At 40.0% G+C, this 25,995-nt stretch overlaps 1 protein-coding gene and 2 long non-coding RNA genes across 3 annotated transcripts in view; all 3 read right to left on the bottom strand.

The window, feature by feature from the left end:
• Positions 1 to 2,575: 2,575 nt before the first annotated feature.
• The window catches only part of LOC309506790, a 141,919-nt gene continuing 118,499 nt past the window's right edge, over positions 2,576 to 25,995 (bottom strand). Inside the window, exon 3 of the long non-coding RNA XR_014208903.1 lies at positions 2,576 to 2,669. This is a non-coding gene — a long non-coding RNA (uncharacterized lncRNA). The remainder of the gene's footprint in view (positions 2,670 to 25,995) is intronic.
• Positions 5,155 to 10,802, bottom strand: LOC309505391 (uncharacterized protein). Its single transcript, XM_082178742.1, has 4 exons — positions 10,189 to 10,802; positions 9,919 to 9,969; positions 7,869 to 7,952; positions 5,155 to 7,622 (listed from the first exon to the last, which is right to left on the bottom strand). The coding sequence occupies exons 1-4, from the start codon at positions 10,793 to 10,795 to the stop codon at positions 7,405 to 7,407; spliced, it is 960 nt and encodes a 319-aa protein (XP_082034868.1). The 5' UTR covers positions 10,796 to 10,802; the 3' UTR covers positions 5,155 to 7,404.
• On the bottom strand, positions 8,495 to 9,206 carry LOC309505379. Its single transcript, XR_014208414.1, has 2 exons — positions 9,163 to 9,206; positions 8,495 to 8,752 (listed from the first exon to the last, which is right to left on the bottom strand). It is a non-coding gene; the product is annotated as an uncharacterized lncRNA (long non-coding RNA).

Here is a 25,995-nt window from a genome sequence, read left to right on the forward strand (position 1 = left end):
TTCGATGCTGGTGCTTCGCTGAGCTCACAGGACCAGTGCGTTTGGGAAACAAAGCCTTGCTTAGATGACAGAGAAACAATCGGGTATTTTTTTTTTTTATAAACAAAGCAAAAGTGTATATAACGGTTCAAAATGTTGACGTCAGTAAGATTTTTTTAATGAAATTAATATTTTTATTCAACAAGGAGCAATGCATTCAATTGATCAAAAGTGACAGTCAAGGGTTTTTCACTGTTAAAAAAAACGACTTCATATAAATGCTGTTCTTTCAACTGTGTTCATTAAATAATTCTGCATCATGGTTTCCACAAAAAATATGAAACTGTTTTCAACATTGATAATAATAAGAAATGTTTCCTGAGCTGTAAATCAGCATATTAAAATGAATTATCATCATGACTGGAGTAATGATGCCGAAAATTCAGCTTTGATCACTTGAATAAATTACAGTTTAGTATGACATAGAAAACAGATAGCCTATGTTAAATTGTAATATTACAGTTTTTACTGTATTTTTGATCAAATAAATGCAGAAGAGAATAAAAAATCTTACAGACCCCAAACTTTTGCAGTAGACTAGTACTAGTAGGCTAGTAATATAATTAGGGTAGTTTTGTAAAAGTCACTGACTAATAATTACAGGCGAGTTGAGAGCACAAATCACAAAATATTTAGTAGTCATGAAAACGTATTCAGATTTAGCATATTAATGATGCATTCACCTCATAAATCATGACACACTGCTCTAGCACAGGAAAGTGCATAAGTTCAAGTGCATGCTTTTAAAACGAAAAAGTATTGGTATCGGTATCGATATCGGCGATACTGACCCTGTATTTACTTGGTATCGGATCGATACCGAAATTTGGAGTATCGCCCACCTCTACTTAACAGCACGTTACAAAGAATTGGGAAACATCCTACGGGGAAATGTAGATCATGTGAGCAATCTGAATCTGTACAGCATGTTCTTATGGAATGTAAGGAATATGAGAGAGAGAGAGGAGAGAACTAAAAGTCGCACTGCAAAAGGAAAGTGTTAGTTTCACAGTAGAAAACATGTTGCAAAGATCAGGAAACATTAGGAGGCATGTATATAAATACTTGAGGGAAACAGGGTTAATGTATAGGGTTTAAGGGTGTTTTTTTTTTGTTTTTGTTTTTTTTCTCCTCTGCCATCGAATGTACCACACTCCAGTCCGGTAAGTGGCGGCAATGCACTTATAAGCTGGGTGCCAGCCGCCAACCAAATCCAAAAGAAGAAGAAGAAGAATTCAAAATGGCGGCGAACACAAGGGAAGATGCAAGTGGTAGCTCCATACACAAACGTCGACCAGGTAAGAAGTTCTGTTATATTTCATGGCTTATTCTGATTTAGATATTTATAAAAGCCTTGTATATTTGTCATGACATGCAAATTTAAAAAAAAAAGTGTAAAACTAGCAACTTTGTAGGTCGCTAAACATGATGTACACATACGTGTACTTATGGACTGAACCTCCTCGAAACAGCTAATATGCTAGTAAACATGCACACACATAAAATGGGAAAAAGCAAGCTCTGATGCAGCTAAAAAGCTGTACATGGTCCCAATGAAATGAATAACAATCAAATCACTAAATACATACTTAAATTAGTTGGGTTGAAAATGTTAGTCAAAAAATGTAATATGCAAGTAAAAATGTGCACATGTAAATTAGCTTGCATATTATCCCATTGGAATAAATAAATAAATAATGCAAACCTACATACATAAATTAAATTAATTTGTATTTGATTTTATCATGTTTTTATTTCCAGAGTGTTTTTCTGTGCAAAGAGCATTGGAGCTACTTGGTTTAATTGATGGGGACAACTCAGATTTGGATGTGTCTGACAACGATGATCCCATCCTGGATGGCAATTACCAACCATCACCACAGGAGGAAAGCAGCAGTGAGGACAGCAGTGATGATGAGGACCCCATTCCTGAGTCCACTGACCACAGCAGAGGACGCAAACATGTAGATAATGGTTAGCCAAGACCTGTAGTTTGCGGAGACTCAGAGGAAGCGTGAGGCCAAGGAGAGGAGGAGGACACTCACTCTCTCTCACACACACACACACACACACACACACACACACACACACACACACACACACACACACACACACACACACACACTCATATGATGTTCTGTTGTTCCTGTAGTTTGCAGAGGCTCAGAGGAAGCGTGAGGCCGAGGAGAGGAGGACACTCTCACACACACACACATACGCACACACACACACTCACTCTCTCACACACACTCACTCACACACACACTCACACACACACACTCACTCTCTCTCACACACACACACACACACACACACACACACACACACACACACACACACACACACACACACACACACACACACACTCACTCACTCACTCACTCACTCACTCACTCACTCACTCACTCACTCACACTCAGATGATGTTCTGTTGTTCCTGTAGTTTGCAAAGGCTCAGAGTAAGCGTGAGGCAGAGGAGAGGAGGACACTCACACACACACACACACACACACTCACTCACTCACTCACTCACTCACTCACTCACTCATACACACTCAGATGATGTTCTGTTGTTCCTGTAGTTTGCAGAGGCTCAGAGGAAGCGTGAGGCAGAGGAGAGGAGGAGGACACTCTCACACACACACACATACTTGTTTATATGCATTGTGGGGGTCACCTGTCAGAAATGCTACATAATGGGGACCACCCTTTCTAATAAACTTTAAGACCTAAAAAAAATATTATGACAACTAATACAATATCAGTTTAGAAAATGTCCTTTCAGATTACAAATATTTTGCTATAAAATTTTCAAACATGACACAGTGGCTACTTGTGGGGTCATTTCAGGTCTTGTGTAAATCTGAGGTCCGCCAATACACACAACTGGTTTTTAGTCATTGTGGGGATCAAACGTACACACACCAAACTGGTTTTAGGTCATCGTGGGGATCAAACGCACACACACACACAACTAGTTTTTAGTCATCGTGGGGATCGAACGTACACACACCAAACTGGTTTTTAGTCATCGTGGGGATCAAACGTACACACACCAAACTGGTTTTAGGTCATCGTGGGGATCAAACGTACACACACCAAACTGGTTTTAGGTCATCGTGGGGATCAAACGTACACACACCAAACTGGTTTTAGGTCATCGTGGGGATCAAACGTACACACACCAAACTGGTTTTAGGTCATCGTGGGGATCAAACATACACACACCAAACTGGTTTTAGGTCATCGTGGGGATCAAACGTACACACACCAAACTGGTTTTAGGTCATCGTGGGGATCAAACGTACACACACCAAACTAGTTTTAGGTCATCGTGGGGTCAAACGTACACACACCAAACTGGTTTTAGGTCATCGTGGGGTCAAACGTACACACACCAAACTGGTTTTAGGTCATCGTGGGGATCAAACGTACACACACCAAACTAGTTTTAGGTCATCGTGGGGTCAAACGTACACACACCAAACTGGTTTTAGGTCATCGTGGGGATCAAACGTACACACACCAAACTGGTTTTAGGTCATCGTGGGGATCAAACGTACACACACCAAACTAGTTTTAGGTCATCGTGGGGTCAAACGTACACACACCAAACTGGTTTTAGGTCATCGTGGGGTCAAACGTACACACACCAAACTGGTTTTAGGTCATCGTGGGGATCAAACGTACACACACCAAACTAGTTTTAGGTCATCGTGGGGTCAAACGTACACACACCAAACTGGTTTTAGGTCATCGTGGGGTCAAACGTACACACACCAAACTGGTTTTAGGTCATCGTGGGGGTCAAACGTACACACACCAAACTAGTTTTAGGTCATCGTGGGGTCAAACGTACATAGCTACTTGTATCCTTGTATCAACTAATTTTGAGAAGACTGCCCCAGTAACAATTTTTAAAAGGCACTTTTTAAAAAGCAGTGTAAAAAGAGAATCTACTTTTTTGAGTTCTTTATTTATAGAAAGCAACATTAAATGTTTTTACTTCTAAAAAAGTATAACCTACATACACACAAACATACGTACATGTAGACATGTACATGCGTGTATAAATAATTATCTGTGACATGTAATGTTAACATTTTCAAAACTTGCATCAAATGTCTGTCAACAAATAGATCTAGCATAAGACTATTCCATGCTCATGTTCATATTAATTAATAAAACCCTTGACAAACACTTCTAAACAGTTTCTCAAAACGTATCGTCAAGTAAAACTTCAGCATGAAACTTTTGCATGCCTGCGTGTATAGTAAACATTTGGCATTAAAAAAAACAATTATGAAAACTTGCTAAAAAAACAAAACAAATCATTAACTGCAGTATAAAAGTTATTTGAAACACTTTAAAAACATTTGAAAAGAACTGAATCAACAAATCCATACAGGCAAGATTAAGATATAACCTGGTGACTAATACTCAACATGGTGTCAATATTAGTGTATGGAAGTAAAATAATGACAAATGTTTTTGAAACTAAAAAGCTTGTTGAATTGCACTAGTAAAAATATGCAGTGCATTAACCCTGCTTGCATTTTAATGCATTATATTTTCAGGGCTTGCATTTTTATGGGCTGAAATTCAACATGGTTGTATATTTAAGCTGTGAATATTTCAATGCAAAACATTTCACACACGTTTTCATTCTTAAAAATTCAATAATCCATATTCACCTTTCAGATTGCACTTCCAAAATGTTCATTCGGTTTAAAAATACAACCTATAATATTCGACTGGCAATTTTCGGTCCATTTTATTTTGCTTCCACAAATTCAGTGGTTCAAATTCGACAGAAAATTCAACATTGATATCCGGGAACTGCAGGAAAAGCAGTAGATTGCCGATTGATGATCTCCATAGCTGTAGACAGCCTCACCAGCAGGGGAGCAAGCGGCCATTGACGAAGAACACTATAGAGCAACGGGTGAGAGACTCACTCATTCGTTGAATTACAGAAATGGAGCGAGCAGTAGTAGGCCATTTGTGATTATCATCAGGGCGATGAATTGTGATGATTATCATATGGAAAAGCTGATAAAGACACAAAAGCTGTGTTTACATTGAAGTCTTCACTGTTACTTTTGTACATGCAAGTTTTGCACAGCTTTCTCTGTCCTGACCGAGATTGTTTTTCCCCGATGCTGATGCACAGATCAAACGTTAAATCTGAGGTAGTAGACATATTTCTCTCGGTTTAGTTTTCTTAACTTTATATTGTGAGTATTCCCCTTCATCTAAACTAACGAATATTAACACAGTCAGTTTCCTCATATCATCTCATGTCACTTCAGTTTATGATCAGAGAGATCTGTGTAAAGATTTCAGAAGATTTACTTTTGTACGAAGAATGATTTAATAAAATGATGTTGTATGTGAACGGGTCGTTTTGATGTAGTCTGATTCTTAATGATATGTTGATTTTTATGCTAAATAAATTGAACAATTAAAGAAAGTAAATATTAGTGCATGTGAACACATATTTGCAGAAAAGCTAAAAGAGAGAGAGAGAAAAAACATGTCAGCACTTCAGATGAAAGTGAAGTAGAGAATGAATTTTTCAAATGTAACTATGATTTGTTCATAAATATTAACACATACAGTCAGTCTCTTCATTTCACTTCAGTTTGTCATCATCAGAATGAAATGTAAAGATTTAATGATAGATACGTATCTTGACTCATAAACAGCTTGTGCATGGCCCTCACAGAGTTGGAAAATAAACTGTGTCAGTACTTCAAGCGTATAGAGATCAGAGGGAAAAGAGGCAGAAAAGTTCCAGTGCTTGTTACTCCTTCAATGCAAGAGTTGATCAGCCTGCTGATTAAAAACCGGAGCGAGTGTGGAGTACTGAATGAGAACCCTTTCCTCTTTGCACGTCCTTGCGGCTGTGCTGCAGAACTGGGGATTCCCTCAATAGTCACTCTCCAGGATTCCCCTGCGGTCTCAGGACACTCAAAATAATGGACAAAATACAGTGATATAAAAGACCAAACTCCCACCTTATTGGGGATGAGGGCGATATTAATAGGCTGCAGGCAAGCAGATGGACCAGAATATGAATGTAACGCGCAAAGTTTCACGCTAAGCGTTTCCCAGTGAAGTACTGGCATAAGTTCGCCTGAAACTGGATATTCACACATTTAGGGACCGTCTCTCATAAGACTTTGGTACACATGTTTCTAACTTCAATAGCATTTGAAGAGAATGACTTACAGTCATAAAACCAACTGTAAAGTAAAAGTGTGCATCATGGCACCTATTAACACTTTACAGTTGGTTTTATGACTAAGTCATTCTCTTCAAATGCAATTGAAGTTAGAAACATGTGTACCAATGTCTTATGTAACTTTAGAGACGGTCCCTAAATGTGCGAATGTCCAACGCCAAGCTAACTTTATGCCAGTCTATCACTGGGAAACGCTCAGCATTAAGCTTTGCGCGTTATTCTGAGTCCATCTGCTTGCCTGCGAGTTTGGTCTTTTATATCACTGTATTTTGTCCATTGAGTAACTTTGAGTGTCCTGAGACCACAGGGGAATCCTGGAGAGTGACGTATTAAGGGAATCCCCAGTTCTGCGGCACAGCAGCGCAATATACAGTTAAGAAAACTAAACAACCGAGAGAAATATATGTCTACTACCTCAGATTTAACGTTTGATCTGTGCATCAGCATCGGGGAAAAACAATCTCGGTCACGACAGAGAAAGCTGTGCAAAACTTGCATGTACAAAAGTAACAGTGAAGACTTCAATGTAAACACAGCTTTTGTGTCTTTATCAGCTTTTCCATATGATAATCATCACAATTCATCGCCCTGATGATAATCACAAATGGCCTACTACTGCTCGCTCCATTTCTGTAATTCAACGAATGAGTGAGTCTCTCACCCGTTGCTCTATAGTGTTCTTCGTCAACGGCCGCTTGCTCCCCTGCTGGTGAGGCCGACTAACAGCTATGGAGATCATCAATCGGCAATCTACTGCTTTTCCTGCAGTTCGAATTTGAACCACTGAATTTGTGGAAGTGGAATAAAATGGACCGAAAATTGCCAGTCGAATATTATAGGTTGTATTTTTAAACAGAATGAACATTTTGGAAGTGCAATCTGAAAGGTGAATATGGATTGTTGAATTTTTAAGAATGAAAACATGTGTGAAATGTTTTGCATTGAAATATTCACAGCTTAAATATACAACCATGTTGAATTTCAGCCCATACAAATGCAAGGCCTGAAAATACAATGCATTAAAATGCAAGCAGGGTTAATGCACTGCATATTTTTACTTAGTGCAATTCAACAAGCTTTTTAGTTTCAAAAACATTTGTCATTATTTTACTTCCATATTAGTGTGTTAGATCTTTTCTTTGTAGAGCAGAGATTCGATTTTTGATATAAAACTTCAGAGCAGACCATTCTCTCTGTTTTAGAGCAGATGGTTCAGCTTCCAAACACCTTACGCAGTCTGCCTTCCCTGGAACTTTGCGGTTCTTTATGAACCTCATCATGTGGTTCTCTACTGCATCAATTTCGTGTTTGTTCCAGGCTGTCCTCTTGATGTGACCTGTAGAGGGAACAAGTAGGTCTACATCATATATCTTAGCATTTCACTAGTAAGAAGTTGCTTAAATGCTTAATCGGTCCAAGATACGGATCCTTGAGATCAGCTTGAGACATTCAATGTTTGAAATAATCTCAATCTTCCGTAGTTAGTATATTGAAATGCTTCAAAAATCATGTTGTAAATAGAAACCTACTGCAACTGGAGAACATATTAACCATCAATCAGTTGAAATTAAAATGAACATACCCCTCTTTTTTTTGGACACTGGGTCTGCGGGAAGTGTGCTGTCTTCACATTCAGGGTGCTGTGGTGATGATCCTGTTGTGCACTCTGAAAGTAAAAATTATGCCAGTCTGAGTATTAACACATATCTTCATTAAACTGACAAAGCTACCCCGCATCTGTTATTATTTATCACTGCTGTTTTAAATGCAACCAAAATAACTTGAGAACATAAAGTGCAGTTCTCAACTTCAGTCCTGGGGACCCACCTACCAGAATTTTGAGGTGTTTTACATGCCTCACTATTTAAAACACCTGATTCAACTTAGCTTCTTAGTGTTTAATTAGGGAGTCATCTAAAATATTCTGGGAGGTGTGTCCTGGGGACTGGAATAAAACAATGAAAATAAAATAAAATTGTATTCCTTTTTGGAATAAAAAGAGGACTTTGTAATATTTTTTAATCAGTTATTTAAACTTACTTCTAACCCATGGGGGATCATACTTCCACTGAGTACTTGTAATGCACAGCAATACAATTACTTTCCCTGGTAACTAGTAGTGCAACCAATTACTAATAAAATTGCAGTAATATTACTCACCATCCAAAAAGTCACACTTTCTAAAAAACAAATCTAATTGCTAAACAATTTAACAATCCAATCATCCCTATTCACATTTGTAATCATTGCATGCATGTGACGTCACTATTGCAGCAAGCTAGCTTAGTCAGAATCTGGAAAAGTCTACATCATTCAGCGGCTGGAAAATATAGTTGACTGCATTCCTGTACCAAAACCAAGATGGGCGTGTTAGAGGATAATTCCAGTATTTAGCACTTTGAGTCTCTTTTCTGGTTTGTTTTGGGTGAACTAGAGTGGTGGACACAGAAATGTTGACGATGGGTCCTGTCTCGACTTTTTGACTTCTAGAATCGCCTTTGACCGCTTCAGAGCGGCTGTCTATGTATGGGCCTGCACGAACATGTCCTTGAAACAACCCTTAACGTTCGTTTTCAAAACTGTGCAACCCACCGAGTGATTAGTGGTGTTCGTTGATTATTAAAAACAAATGTATCAGCGCAATGTATGATTTCAATCCGTGTTATTATTTGCTATAGTGGAACTATTTTTTCAGATACCTCACAACCGAGTATAAACTTCCGCTCGCTATTTGAGTCTGAAGCATCTTTTCCGTTCCCGGTAGCGCAGTAATATCAACGAGCAATGAGTCCTCCAAAAGAGATCAATGGGATTTTACAAAATGCCAAATAAAACACGACAGAAACTGTATTTCGCTACGCTACTTGTTTTGGAACATCAACGAACACCACTAACCACTCGGTGAGTTGCACAGTTTTGAAAACGAACGTTAAGGGTTGTTTTAAGGATGTTCGTGCAGGCCCATACATAGACAGCCACTCTGAAGCGGTCAAAGGCGATTCTAAACGAGTCAAAAAGTCGAGATAGGACCCATCGTCAACATTTCTGTGTCCACCACTCTAGTTCACCCAAAACAAACCAGAAAAGAGACTCAAAGTGCTAAATACCAGAATTATCCTTTAAGGAAAATAGCTATACTGGTTGATAAACACACATAATCTGTATTTTGTGCATAGAAAGCAGAATGATAATTTTAAAACACTGCATTTTCCAAATACACCATATATACAGGAGTATTTTTAGGTTTAAGTCTAGCGAATAAAGCCGCTCTCAATCTCAATTGGTGTTGTATTTTGACAAATATTAATATATAAATTATGTAATGATTATGCTAATTAGCTTATGATGCCATTTAACAACATAAAGCAACTTTGAGCAGGGTTTAGAAGTTGGCAAAAGTGTTTTGGGGTGTGTGCGGGCTCATGCGCAAACCACGAGGGAAAAAACTAAACTGGAAATGCCTAAGCAACATGCTAAAGTAATTTGTGCATGTGACTACATGTGAGGTAGAAAGTGAGAAAAATAATCTAAAGATGAACCACCCATTTCAAACCAATTTGCCATCCCTAGAAACAACAATTTAGAATTAGGCAAAAATTAATTGGAACAAACTGGCTAAATGAAATTGTTACCTTTCGGATTGGAAGTAGACTCCTCTAAATCACTGTCCACTGTAACGTTCTCTGAGGGTAGAAAACACAGAAATGAATCATTTAACTTTTATTTAAATTTTAAATAAACATTTAATTTAAAAACACAAGGTAATACATGCATACTATTCCAAAGCATTCCCAAAAACCTATATTACAATTTATGTAAACTATTACAGAATAAAAAAAACAGAACCAATATCTCTAAATTAATTCAATTCAGACAATGGTCACAGTAACAGTGTATAGTACCTTCTGGATCAATGATGATTTCATCAAGATTTTTCCCTTTAAAGTCTGCCAAGCGTCCTTTTTCGAGGGCCAGAAGAATTTTGCTCATTTTGGCCAGCTGAAGGGTCCCCTCAGGTAAGCGGTAAAACTGACGGTGTATCCTAATATCATGGCCTAGGAAGTCAGCCAGCTGATCAAGCTCAGTGTTGCTCAGATTTAACACTTCAGAGAGGGTACCAATCTGTTTCCTCAACTTGGTGGAAGTTAGAGTTTGAGGATTCTTAGCATTGCATGCACCTGCAAATTCACGGATGCAGTCAGAGCCACGGAAAAAGGTCATTGCAGAAGGACGTGCAAAGAGGAAAGGGTTCTCATTCAGTACTCCACACTTGCTCCGGTTTTTAATCAGCAGGCTGATCGACTCTTGCATTGAAGGAGTAACAAGCACTGGAACTTTTCTGCCTCTTTTGCCTCTGATCTCTATACGCTTGAAGTACTGACACAGTTTATTTTCCAACTCTGTGAGGGCCATGCTAATATCCGGATGAGCTTCTGTTTGGTTGCTGGAGGTGTATGCGGACAAAGGCATTTGTGACACTTCCCCTTCTCGCCTACGATTGAAAAGCATAACCTGAGTTAATATAACCTTTGCAAATTTTGACCAATGCTGAGATGATGGCTGTGTTGACAAGAGTTTGCGGTACACTTTCTCTTGCTCATCAAGATGCACATGGAGACGTTTGACATCTTCAGTGAACGGGAGCAAATGTGGGCAGTTCCACTTGGCTTCCTCCATTGTTCGCCGTGCTGTTGAAGAAATGTACTCGGGCCATCGGGTTTGATACAGCTGTTGGAAGCTGCTCGCAAAATTTGCACTTGCTTTGTCTCCATTGATTGTAGAATGGCTCTCAATAAGCATTGCGATTTTGTTCAGACTATGACCAAGTTTCACAGCAACACTAGCCTTTTCATACACATTGGTCTCTTCAATGTATCCAGCTGTTCTTTTAACTGCATTAACGGCATGCATGAAGTTTGTGGGATGGATGAGCTCTTTAATAGATGTAAGGGGTGTTACCTCTCTAGTACATATGAGGAGTCTTCCAAGCTCTCTCATCTTTTGACGGATGTATTCATGCATTTTAACTCTTGATCCATACTTGTTGTAAAGATGCTTTCCCAGCTCTAAAATGCACCAGTCATTTCTAGCTTCAAGTGCCACTTGGTCTTGGTTCATAGCATTTAACAGCTTCCAAACACCATGAGTTACTCCTGGTGGGGGAGGTTGTGCAAAGCTACAGAGAGCCTGCACACGGGTTTTTCCAGGTTTGGGTTTCACGTCAGAAGGCTTGAATTTGCAAACTTTCACATGTCGCCACAGGGTTTTCTTTAAGAAGAGTCCTTGGCAGTAAATGCAATGCATAAATTTTTCCCCATCCAAATTCTTTTTAGGCAGTTTCCGTGGAATCATCTGTCCTGAGCCTGTATTAATAACAGTAGCATTGTAAGCAAAATTACCTTTGTTGCGTAGATACTCAAGCTGCATTCTCCTTTCTTTGGAGCCCTTTGGATGACTTAGAGCCTTTGCTACCTCTACTTCATTGCTATGCTTGCGCTCTAGGTGTCTAGCAATTTTCGTAAAAGCACTGTCACAAAAAAAGCAATGTTGTCTCTTGCTATACATTCTCAGTCCATCCCTCTTTTTAATGATAGCTGGGATAATCAGTGAACTTGTGCTGTCAGGAACTGAGGCTGCACCATGGCTCTGGAAGCTCCCTAAGTCACAGCTGCTTTGAGGATTGTAGTTTGTACTTCTGTTCTCAGCTGAACTGCACTGGACTGGCAAAGTCTGGAGCTTTCCTTTACCTTTAGGTGAAACAGTAAGGCTTGTGCTACTATCTGATGCACTACTCTCTTCTGATGTGTCAGGGATGTACTCTTCCTCACTGACTTCAGATAACTCATCTTCGCTCGAATCAAAAACATCTGAGTGCTCAGCAATCTTCCTTCTAGCCTTGAAAGACAATGACCATCCAGTTTAGTTAATCCTCTTTCATAGATTAATAAATAAAATGAAAAAAAAATTAAATAAAACACTTACTCTGGTGTTTTTTGGTCTTTTGAATGTTGTGGCACAAGTGGAATGTTGTTCACTCATTGCAAATGGTGTATGTTTCAGTCTGATGTCATCTTGAATGTCTGTACTGTCATCTCCACTGGAATTTTCAGAGTAAAAAATATCGGAGTCCTCATGAGTTGCAGGTCTCATCTAAAAAAGACAAATTAGACAAACGTCAGAATGGCAAGCCTTCAAATAAACTAGGAAAATATATGCTTATAGAACTATGTTTATCATATAATGAAAAATAAAAATACAATATTATGCAGTTTAAAAAAAAAAGTGCTTTTGAAGTATGAGGCAATTAAAAAGAAATGGTAATAGCAATGAAAAATAAATACCTGTTTATAAGATGTCATCATTTTAGAACACGAAATGTCATCTTCACTGTCTGAGTAATCAACCAAAGGCTGTTAAGAAAAAGAAAAAAAAAATTGAAAAACTGTCCTAACAGTTTAGGGCAAATTATTTAAGACTTTCTTGAAGCACCATAAGACAACTCCAATTTAGGGTCCTGATCATGTCAGGGTTTATTTACCAACAATGATGGGCTTACTTTACATCATCCTTACTAAAATGCCACAGTTAATATATGTACCTCAACTGCACGTCGTGAAATGCCAGCAGTTGTAACAGAATCCCCAGAGCAGTTCTTTATTGTCATCATGTCTTCATCATCCGTGCATGTAGCCTATAATAAAAGAGTTAAAAAAATGAGTTATAATTGATACTCATCAGACAAGGTCCCCATTACGCTAAACCTGTAGGAAGTGTGTGTATTTAATCACAGAGGGGTTTATATGGCATTCCTGAGACAATACAGGTCCCCACAAAGTACATTACACTAGAAACAGTGTGTAAGAGTCAAGACCACATATAATAGATGGACAAACAGATAGAGAGATGGATAGACAGTCAGACTGATAGAGAGAGAGAGATGAATAGACAGACAGACAGAGAGAGATGGATAGACAGTCAGACTGATAGAGAGAGATGGATAGTCAGACTGATAGAGAGAGATGGATAGACAGACAGACAGACAGACTGATAGAGAGATGGATAGACAGTCAGACTGATAGAGAGAGATGGATAGACAGATAGACTGATAGAGAGATGGATAGTCAGACTGATGGAGAGAGATGGATAGACAGTCAGACTGATGGAGAGAGATGGATAGTCAGACTGATAGAGAGATGGATAGACAGTCAGACTGATAGAGAGATGGATAGACAGTCAGACTGATAGAGAGATGGATAGACAGTCAGACTGATAGAGAGAGATGGATAGACAGTCAGACTGATGGAGAGAGATGGATATACAGTCAGACTGATGGAGAGAGATGGATAGTCAGACTGATAGAGAGATGGATAGACAGTCAGACTGATAGAGAGAGATGGATAGACAGTCAGACTGATAGAGAGAGATGGATAGTCAGACTGATAGAGAGATGGATAGACAAACAGACAGACAGACTGATAGAGAGATGGATAGACAGTCAGACTGATAGAGAGAGAGATGGATAGACATAGATATTAAATATATGTACCTCAACTGTACGTCGTGAAATGCCAGCAGTTGTAACAGAATCCCCAGAGCAGTTCTTTATTGTCATCATGTCTTCATCATCCGTGCATGTAGCCTATAATAAAAGAGTTAAAAAAATGAGTTATAATTGATACTCATCAGACAAGGTCCCCATTACGCTAAACCTGTAGGAAGTGTGTGTATTTAATCACAGAGGGGTTTATATGGCATTCCTGAGACAATACAGGTCCCCACAAAGTACATTACACTAGAAACAGTGTGTAAGAGTCAAGACCACATATAATAGATGGACAAACAGATAGAGAGATGGATAGACAGTCAGACTGATAGAGAGAGATGGATAGACAGACAGACAGATAGAGAGATGGATAGACTGACTGATAGAGAGAGATGGATAGACAGTCAGACTGATAGAGAGAGATGGATAGACAGTCAGACTGATAGAGAGAGATGGATAGACAGACAGACTGATAGAGAGATGGATAGACAGACAGACTGATAGAGAGATGGATAGTCAGACTGATAGAGAGAGATGGATAGACAGTCACACTGATAGAGAGAGAGATGGATAGACAGTCAGACTGATAGAGAGAGATGGATAGACAGACAGACAGAGAGATGGATAGACAGTCAGACTGATAGAGAGAGAGATGGATAGACTGACTGATAGAGAGATGGATAGACTGACTGATAGAGAGAGATGGATAGACAGTCAGACTGATAGAGAGATGGATAGACAGTCAGACTGATAGAGAGAGAGATGGATAGACATAGATATTAAATATATGTACCTCAACTGTACGTCGTGAAATGCCAGCAGTTGTAACAGAATCCCCAGAGCAGTTCTTTATTGTCATCATGTCTTCATCATCCGTGCATGTAGCCTATAATAAAAGAGTTAAAAAATGAGTTATAATTGATACTCATCAGACAAGGTCCCCATTACGCTAAACCTGAAGGAAGTGTGTGTATTTAATCACAGAGGGGTTTATATGGCATTCCTGAGACAATACAGGTCCCCACAAAGTACATTACACTAGAAACAGTGTGTAAGAGTCAAGACCACATATAATAGATAGAAAAACAGATAGAGAGATGGATAGACAGTCAGACTGATAGAGAGAGATGGATAGACAGTCAGACTGATAGAGAGAGATGGATAGACAGACAGATAGAGAGATGGATAGACAGTCAGACTGATAGAGAGAGATGGATAGACAGTCAGACTGATAGAGAGAGAGATGGATAGACAGACAGACTGATAGAGAGATGGATAGACAGATAGACAGATAGAGAGATGGATAGACAGTCAGACTGATAGAGAGAGATGGATAGACAGACAGATAGAGAGATGGATAGACAGTCAGACTGATAGAGAGAGATGGATAGACAGTCACACTGATAGAGAGAGATGGATAGACAGTCAGACTGATAGAGAGAGATGGATAGACAGTCAGACTGATAGAGAGAGAGATGGATAGACAGACAGACTGATAGAGAGATGGATAGACAGATAGACAGATAGAGAGATGGATAGACAGTCAGACTGATAGAGAGAGATGGATAGACAGACAGATAGAGAGATGGATAGACAGTCACACTGATAGAGAGAGATGGATAGACAGACAGACAGATAGAGAGATGGATAGACAGTCAGACTGATAGAGAGAGATGGATAGACAGTCACACTGATAGAGAGAGATGGATAGACAGTCAGACTGATAGAGAGAGATGGATAGACAGTCAGACTGATAGAGAGAGATGGATAGACAGTCAGACTGATAGAGAGAGAGATGGATAGACAGATAGACTGATAGAGAGAGATGGATAGTCAGACTGATGGAGAGAGATGGATAGACAGTCAGACTGATGGAGAGAGATGGATAGTCAGACTGATAGAGAGATGGATAGACAGTCAGACTGATAGAGAGAGATGGATAGACAGACTGATGGAGAGAGATGGATAGACAGTCAGACTGATGGAGAGAGATGGATAGTCAGACTGATAGAGAGAGATGGATAGACAGTCAGACTGATAGAGAGATGGATAGACAGTCAGACTGATAGAGAGAGATGGATAGTCAGACTGATAGAGAGAGATGGATAGACAGTCAGACTGATAGAGAGATGGATAGACAGTCAGACTGATAGAGAGAGATGGATAGACAGTCAGACTGATAGAGAGAGATGGATAGTCAGACTGATAGAGAGATGGATAGACAAACAGACAGACAGACTGATAGAGAGATGGATAGACAGTCAGACTGATAGAGAGAGAGATGGATAGACAGTCAGACTGATAGAGAGATGGATAGTCAGACTGATAGAGAGAGAGATGGATAGACATAGATATTAAATATATGTACCTCAACTGTACGTCGTGAAATGCCAGCAGTTGTAACAGAATCCCCAGAGCAGTTCTTTATTGTCATCATGTCTTCATCATCCGTGCATGTAGCCTATAATAAAAGAGTTAAAAAAATGAGTTATAATTGATACTCATCAGACAAGGTCCCCATTACGCTAAACCTGTAGGAAGTGTGTGTATTTAATCACAGAGGGGTTTATATGGCATTCCTGAGACAATACAGGTCCCCACAAAGTACATTACACTAGAAACAGTGTGTAAGAGTCAAGACCACATATAATAGATGGACAAACAGATAGAGAGATGGATAGACAGTCAGACTGATAGAGAGAGATGGATAGACAGACAGACAGATAGAGAGATGGATAGACTGACTGATAGAGAGAGATGGATAGACAGTCAGACTGATAGAGAGAGATGGATAGACAGACAGACAGACAGACAGACAGATAGAGAGAGATGGATAGACAGTCAGACTGATAGAGAGAGATGGATAGACAGACAGACTGATAGAGAGAGATGGATAGACAGACAGACTGATAGAGAGATGGATAGTCAGACTGATAGAGAGAGATGGATAGACAGTCACACTGATAGAGAGAGAGATGGATAGACAGTCAGACTGATAGAGAGAGATGGATAGACAGACAGACAGACAGACTGATAGAGAGATGGATAGACAGTCAGACTGATAGAGAGAGAGAGATGGATAGACTGACTGATAGAGAGATGGATAGACTGACTGATAGAGAGAGATGGATAGACAGTCAGACTGATAGAGAGATGGATAGACAGTCAGACTGATAGAGAGATGGATAGACAGTCAGACTGATAGAGAGAGAGATGGATAGACAGTCAGACAGACTGATAGAGAGAGAGATGGATAGACATAGATATTAAATATATGTACCTCAACTGTACGTCGTGAAATGCCAGCAGTTGTAACAGAATCCCCAGAGCAGTTCTTTATTGTCATCATGTCTTCATCATCCGTGCATGTAGCCTATAATAAAAGAGTTAAAAAAATGAGTTATAATTGATACTCATCAGACAAGGTCCCCATTACGCTAAACCTGTAGGAAGTGTGTGTATTTAAATCACAGAGGGGTTTATATGGCATTCTTGAGACAATACAGGTCCCCACAAAGTACATTACACTAGAAACAGTGTGTAAGAGTCAAGACCACATATAATAGATGGACAAACAGATAGAGAGATGGATACAGTCAGACTGATAGAGAGAGATGGATAGACAGACAGACAGATAGAGAGATGGATAGACAGACAGACAGATAGAGAGATGGAAAGACAGTCAGACTGATAGAGAGAGATGGATAGACAGTAAGACTGATAGAGAGAGATGGATAGACAGTCAGACTGATAGAGAGAGATGGATAGACAGTCAGACTGATAGAGAGAGATGGATAGACAGTCAGACTGATAGAGAGAGATGGATAGACAGTCAGACTGATAGAGAGAGATGGATAGACAGACAGATAGAGAGATGGATAGACAGACAGACAGATAGAGAGATGGAAAGACAGTCAGACTGATAGAGAGAGATGGATAGACAGTCAGACTGATAGAGAGAGATGGATAGACAGTCAGACTGATAGAGAGAGATGGATAGACAGTCAGACTGATAGCGAGAGATGGATAGACATTCAGACTGATAGAGAGAGATGGATAGACAGTCAGACTGATAGAGAGATGGATAGTCAGACTGATAGAGAGAGAGATGGATAGACAGACAGACAGACTGATAGAGAGATGGATAGTCAGACTGATAGAGAGAGATGGATAGACAGACAGACAGATAGAGAGATGGATAGACAGTCAGACTGATAGAGAGATGGATAGACAGTCAGACTGATAGAGAGAGATGGATAGACAGTCAGACTGATAGAGAGATGGATAGTCAGACTGATAGAGAGATGGATAGATAGTCAGACTGATAGAGAGAGAGATGGATAGACATAGATATTAAATATATGTACCTCAACTGTACGTCGTGAAATGCCAGCAGTTGTAACAGAATCCCCAGAGCAGTTCTTTATTGTCATCATGTCTTCATCATCCGTGCATGTAGCCTATAATAAAAGAGTTAAAAAAATGAGTTATAATTGATACTCATCAGACAAGGTCCCCATTACGCTAAACCTGTAGGAAGTGTGTGTATTTAATCACAGAGGGGTTTATATGGCATTCCTGAGACAATACAGGTCCCCACAAAGTACATTACACTAGAAACAGTGTGTAAGAGTCAAGACCACATATAATAGATGGACAAACAGATAGAGAGATGGATAGACAGTCAGACTGATAGAGAGAGATGGATAGACAGACAGACAGATAGAGAGATGGATAGACTGACTGATAGAGAGAGATGGATAGACAGTCAGACTGATAGAGAGAGATGGATAGACAGACAGACAGACAGACAGATAGAGAGATGGATAGACTGACTGATAGAGAGAGATGGATAGACAGTCAGACTGATAGAGAGAGATGGATAGACAGTCAGACTGATAGAGAGAGATGGATAGACAGACAGACTGATAGAGAGAGATGGATAGACAGACAGACTGATAGAGAGATGGATAGTCAGACTGATAGAGAGAGATGGATAGACAGTCACACTGATAGAGAGAGAGATGGATAGACAGTCAGACTGATAGAGAGAGATGGATAGACAGACAGACAGACTGATAGAGAGATGGATAGACAGTCAGACTGATAGAGAGAGAGAGAGATGGATAGACTGACTGATAGAGAGATGGATAGACTGACTGATAGAGAGAGATGGATAGACAGTCAGACTGATAGAGAGATGGATAGACAGTCAGACTGATAGAGAGATGGATAGACAGTCAGACTGATAGAGAGAGAGATGGATAGACAGTCAGACTGATAGAGAGAGAGATGGATAGACATAGATATTAAATATATGTACCTCAACTGTACGTCGTGAAATGCCAGCAGTTGTAACAGAATCCCCAGAGCAGTTCTTTATTGTCATCATGTCTTCATCATCCGTGCATGTAGCCTATAATAAAAGAGTTAAAAAAATGAGTTATAATTGATACTCATCAGACAAGGTCCCCATTACGCTAAACCTGTAGGAAGTGTGTGTATTTAATCACAGAGGGGTTTATATGGCATTCTTGAGACAATACAGGTCCCCACAAAGTACATTACACTAGAAACAGTGTGTAAGAGTCAAGACCACATATAATAGATGGACAAACAGATAGAGAGATGGATACAGTCAGACTGATAGAGAGAGATGGATAGACAGACAGACTGATAGAGAGAGATGGATAGACAGTCAGACTGATAGAGAGAGATGGATAGACAGACAGATAGAGAGATGGATAGACAGACAGACAGATAGAGAGATGGAAAGACAGTCAGACTGATAGAGAGAGATGGATAGACAGTCAGACTGATAGAGAGAGATGGATAGACAGTCAGACTGATAGAGAGAGATGGATAGACAGACAGACTGATAGAGAGAGATGGATAGACAGTCAGACTGATAGAGAGAGATGGATAGACAGTCAGACTGATAGAGAGAGATGGATAGACAGTCAGACTGATAGAGAGAGATGGATAGACAGACAGATAGAGAGATGGATAGACAGACAGACAGATAGAGAGATGGAAAGACAGTCAGACTGATAGCGAGAGATGGATAGACAGACAGACAGATAGAGAGATGGAAAGACAGTCAGACTGATAGAGAGAGATGGATAGACAGTCAGACTGATAGAGAGAGATGGATAGACAGTCAGACTGATAGCGAGAGATGGATAGACATTCAGACTGATAGAGAGAGATGGATAGACAGTCAGACTGATAGAGAGATGGATAGTCAGACTGATAGAGAGAGAGATGGATAGACAGACAGACAGACTGATAGAGAGATGGATAGTCAGACTGATAGAGAGAGATGGATAGACAGACAGACAGATAGAGAGATGGATAGACAGTCAGACTGATAGAGAGATGGATAGACAGTCAGACTGATAGAGAGAGATGGATAGACAGTCAGACTGATAGAGAGATGGATAGTCAGACTGATAGAGAGATGGATAGATAGTCAGACTGATAGAGAGAGAGATGGATAGACATAGATATTAAATATATGTACCTCAACTGTACGTCGTGAAATGCCAGCAGTTGTAACAGAATCCCCAGAGCAGTTCTTTATTGTCATCATGTCTTCATCATCCGTGCATGTAGCCTATAATAAAAGAGTTAAAAAAATGAGTTATAATTGATACTCATCAGACAAGGTCCCCATTACGCTAAACCTGTAGGAAGTGTGTGTATTTAATCACAGAGGGGTTTATATGGCATTCCTGAGACAATACAGGTCCCCACAAAGTACATTACACTAGAAACAGTGTGTAAGAGTCAAGACCACATATAATAGATGGACAAACAGATAGAGAGATGGATAGACAGTCAGACTGATAGAGAGAGATGGATAGACAGACAGACAGATAGAGAGATGGATAGACTGACTGATAGAGAGAGATGGATAGACAGTCAGACTGATAGAGAGAGATGGATAGACAGACAGACAGACAGACAGATAGAGAGATGGATAGACTGACTGATAGAGAGAGATGGATAGACAGTCAGACTGATAGAGAGAGATGGATAGACAGACAGACTGATAGAGAGAGATGGATAGACAGACAGACTGATAGAGAGATGGATAGTCAGACTGATAGAGAGAGATGGATAGACAGTCACACTGATAGAGAGAGAGATGGATAGACAGTCAGACTGATAGAGAGAGATGGATAGACAGACAGACAGACTGATAGAGAGATGGATAGACAGTCAGACTGATAGAGAGAGAGAGATGGATAGACTGACTGATAGAGAGATGGATAGACTGACTGATAGAGAGAGATGGATAGACAGTCAGACTGATAGAGAGATGGATAGACAGTCAGACTGATAGAGAGAGAGATGGATAGACAGTCAGACTGATAGAGAGAGAGATGGATAGACATAGATATTAAATATATGTACCTCAACTGTACGTCGTGAAATGCCAGCAGTTGTAACAGAATCCCCAGAGCAGTTCTTTATTGTCATCATGTCTTCATCATCCGTGCATGTAGCCTATAATAAAAGAGTTAAAAAAATGAGTTATAATTGATACTCATCAGACAAGGTCCCCATTACGCTAAACCTGTAGGAAGTGTGTGTATTTAATCACAGAGGGGTTTATATGGCATTCTTGAGACAATACAGGTCCCCACAAAGTACATTACACTAGAAACAGTGTGTAAGAGTCAAGACCACATATAATAGATGGACAAACAGATAGAGAGATGGATACAGTCAGACTGATAGAGAGAGATGGATAGACAGACAGACAGATAGAGAGATGGATAGACAGACAGACAGATAGAGAGATGGAAAGACAGTCAGACTGATAGAGAGAGATGGATAGACAGTCAGACTGATAGAGAGAAATGGATAGACAGTCAGACTGATAGAGAGAGATGGATAGACAGTCAGACTGATAGCGAGAGATGGATAGACATTCAGACTGATAGAGAGAGATGGATAGACAGTCAGACTGATAGAGAGATGGATAGTCAGACTGATAGAGAGAGAGATGGATAGACAGACAGACAGACTGATAGAGAGATGGATAGTCAGACTGATAGAGAGAGATGGATAGACAGACAGACAGATAGAGAGATGGATAGACAGTCAGACTGATAGAGAGAGATGGATAGACAGTCAGACTGATAGAGAGAGATGGATAGACAGTCAGACTGATAGAGAGATGGATAGACAGACAGACAGAGAGAGATGGATAGACAGACAGACAGATAGAGAGATGGATAGACAGTCAGACTGATAGAGAGATGGATAGACAGTCAGACTGATAGAGAGAGAGATGGATAGACAGTCAGACTGATAGAGAGAGAGATGGATAGACATAGATATTAAATATATGTACCTCAACTGTACGTCGTGAAATGCCAGCAGTTGTAACAGAATCCCCAGAGCAGTTCTTTATTGTCATCATGTCTTCATCATCCGTGCATGTAGCCTATAATAAAAGAGTTAAAAAAATGAGTTATAATTGATACTCATCAGACAAGGTCCCCATTACGCTAAACCTGAAGGAAGTGTGTGTATTTAATCAAAGAGGGGTTTATATGGCATTCCTGAGACAATACAGGTCCCCACAAAGTACATTACACTAGAAACAGTGTGTAAGAGTCAAGACCACATATAATAGATAGAAAAACAGATAGAGAGATGGATAGACAGTCAGACTGATAGAGAGAGATGGATAGACAGTCAGACTGATAGAGAGAGATGGATAGACAGACAGATAGAGAGATGGATAGACAGTCAGACTGATAGAGAGAGATGGATAGACAGTCAGACTGATAGAGAGATGGATAGACAGACAGACTGATAGAGAGAGATGGATAGTCAGACTGATAGAGAGAGATGGATAGACAGTCAGACTTATAGAGAGATGGATAGACAGACAGACTGATAGAGAGAGATGGATAGACAGTCAGACTGATAGAGAGAGATGGATAGTCAGACTGATAGAGAGATGGATAGACAGACAGACAGACAGACTGATAGAGATGGATAGACAGTCAGACTGATAGAGAGATGGATAGACTGACTGAGAGAGATATGGGTAGACAGTCAGACTGATAGAGAGATGGATAGACTGACTGATAGAGAGATATGGATAGACAGTCAGACTGATAGAGAGAGATGGATAGACAGTCAGACTGATAGAGAGAGATGGATAGTCAGACTGATAGAGAGAGATGGATAGTCAGACTGATAGAGAGATGGATAGACAGTCAGACTGATAGAGAGAGAGATGGATAGACAGTCAGACTGATAGAGAGATGGATAGACAGTCAGACTGATAGAGAGATGGATAGACATAGATATTAAATATATGTACCTCAACTGTACGTCGTGAAATGCCAGCAGTTGTAACAGAATCCCCAGAGCAGTTCTTTATTGTCATCATGTCTTCATCATCCGTGCATGTAGCCTATAATAAAAGAGTTAAAAAAATGAGTTATAATTGATACTCATCAGACAAGGTCCCCATTACGCTAAACCTGTAGGAAGTGTGTGTATTTAATCACAGAGGGGTTTATATGGCATTCCTGAGACAATACAGGTCCCCACAAAGTACATTACACTAGAAACAGTGTGTAAGAGTCAAGACCACATATAATAGATGGACAAACAGATAGAGAGATGGATACAGTCAGACTGATAGAGAGAGATGGATAGACAGACAGACAGATAGAGAGATGGATAGACAGACAGACAGATAGAGAGATGGAAAGACAGTCAGACTGATAGAGAGAGATGGATAGACAGTCAGACTGATAGAGAGAGATGGATAGACAGTCAGACTGATAGAGAGAGATGGATAGACAGTCAGACTGATAGAGAGAGATGGATAGACAGTCAGACTGATAGAGAGAGATGGATAGACAGACAGATAGAGAGATGGATAGACAGACAGACAGACAGATAGAGAGATGGAAAGACAGTCAGACTGATAGAGAGAGATGGATAGACAGTCAGACTGATAGAGAGAGATGGATAGACAGTCAGACTGATAGAGAGAGATGGATAGACAGTCAGACTGATAGCGAGAGATGGATAGACATTCAGACTGATAGAGAGAGATGGATAGACAGTCAGACTGATAGAGAGATGGATAGTCAGACTGATAGAGAGAGAGATGGATAGACAGACAGACAGACTGATAGAGAGATGGATAGTCAGACTGATAGAGAGAGATGGATAGACAGACAGACAGATAGAGAGATGGATAGACAGTCAGACTGATAGAGAGATGGATAGACAGTCAGACTGATAGAGAGAGAGAGATGGATAGACAGAAAGACTGATAGAGAGATGGATAGACAGACAGATAGAGAGATGGATAGACAGAAAGACTGATAGAGAGATGGATAGACAGACAGACTGATAGAGAGAGATGGATAGACAGACAGACAGACAGACAGACTGATAGAGAGATGGATAGACAGTCAGACTGATAGAGAGATGGATAGACAGACAGATAGAGAGATGGATAGACAGTCAGACTGATAGAGAGATGGATAGACAGATAGACTGATAGAGAGATGGATAGACAGACTGATAGAGAGAGATGGATAGACAGACAGACAGACAGACTGATAGAGATGGATAGACAGTCAGACTGATAGAGAGAGAGATGGATAGACAGTCAGACTGATAGAGAGAGAGATGGATAGACAGACAGATAGAGAGATGGATAGACAGACAGACTGATAGAGAGAGATGGATAGTCAGACTGATAGAGAGAGATGGATAGACAGTCAGACTGATAGAGAGATGGATAGACAGTCAGACTGATAGAGAGATGGATAGACAGTCAGACTGATAGAGAGATGGATAGACAGACAGACAGATAGAGAGATGGATAGACAGATAGACTGATAGACAGACAGACTGATAGAGAGATGGATAGACAGTCAGACTGATAGAGAGAGAGATGGATAGACAGACAGACAGACAGATAGAGAGATGGATAGACAGTCAGACTGATAGAGAGATGGATAGACAGATAGACTGATAGAGAGATGGATAGACTGACTGATAGAGAGAGATGGATAGACTGACTGATAGAGAGAGATGGATAGACTGACTGATAGAGAGAGATGGATAGACAGACAGACTGATAGAGAGAGATGGATAGACAGTCAGACTGATAGAGAGAGAGATGGATAGACTGACAGACAGATAGAGAGATGGATAGACAGTCAGACTGATAGAGAGAGAGATGGATAGACAGACAGACAGATAGAGAGATGGATAAACAGTCAGACTGATAGAGAGATGGATAGACAGTCAGACTGATAGAGAGATGGATAGACAGATAGACTGATAGAGAGATGGATAGACAGTCAGACTGATAGAGAGATGGATAGACAGACAGACTGATAGAGAGAGATGGATAGACAGTCAGACTGATAGAGAGAGATGGATAGACAGACAGACAGTCAGACTGATAGAGAGAGATGGATAGACAGTCAGACTGATAGAGAGAGATGGATAGACAGACAGACAGTCAGACTGATAGAGAGATGGATAGACTGACTGATAGAGAGAGATGGATAGACAGTCAGACTGATAGAGAGAGATGGATAGTCAGACTGATAGAGAGAGATGGATAGACAGACAGACTGATAGAGAGAGATGGATAGTCAGACTGATAGAGAGAGATGGATAGACAGACTGACTGATAGAGAGAGATGGATAGTCAGACTGATGGAGAGAGATGGATAGTCAGACTGATAGAGAGATGGATAGACAGTCAGACTGATAGAGAGATGGATAGACTGACTGATAGAGAGAGATGGATAGACTGACTGATAGAGAGAGATGGATAGACTGACTGATAGAGAGAGATGGATAGACAGACAGACTGATAGAGAGAGATGGATAGACAGTCAGACTGATAGAGAGAGATGGATAGTCAGACTGATAGAGAGAGAGATGGATAGACAGTCAGACTGATAGAGAGAGATGGATAGTCAGACTGATAGAGAGAGATGGATAGTCAGACTGACTGATAGAGAGAGATGGATAGTCAGACTGATAGAGAGAGATGGATAGTCAGACTGATAGAGAGAGATGGATAGACAGTCAGACTGATAGAGAGATGGATAGACTGACTGATAGAGAGAGATGGATAGACAGTCAGACTGAT

Source organism: Leuciscus leuciscus (assembly GCF_965113295.1).
Source record: "Leuciscus leuciscus genome assembly, chromosome: 9".
NCBI lineage: Eukaryota > Metazoa > Chordata > Actinopteri > Cypriniformes > Leuciscidae > Leuciscus > Leuciscus leuciscus.

What these genes read in the sequence shown, in the direction of transcription:
- LOC309505391 (XM_082178742.1), bottom strand. Translation starts at nt 10,795, where the DNA reads ATGCTTTTCAATCGTAGGCGAGAAGGGGAAGTGTCACAAATGCCTTTG. An exon ending in AATCATCATTGATCCAGAAG is followed by an intron (nt 9,970 to 10,188) that starts GTACTATACACT and finishes TTCTACCCTCAG; the next exon opens with AGAACGTTACAGTGGACAGT. An exon ending in GTCTACTTCCAATCCGAAAG is followed by an intron (nt 7,953 to 9,918) that starts GTAACAATTTCA and finishes TTTTACTTTCAG; the next exon opens with AGTGCACAACAGGATCATCA.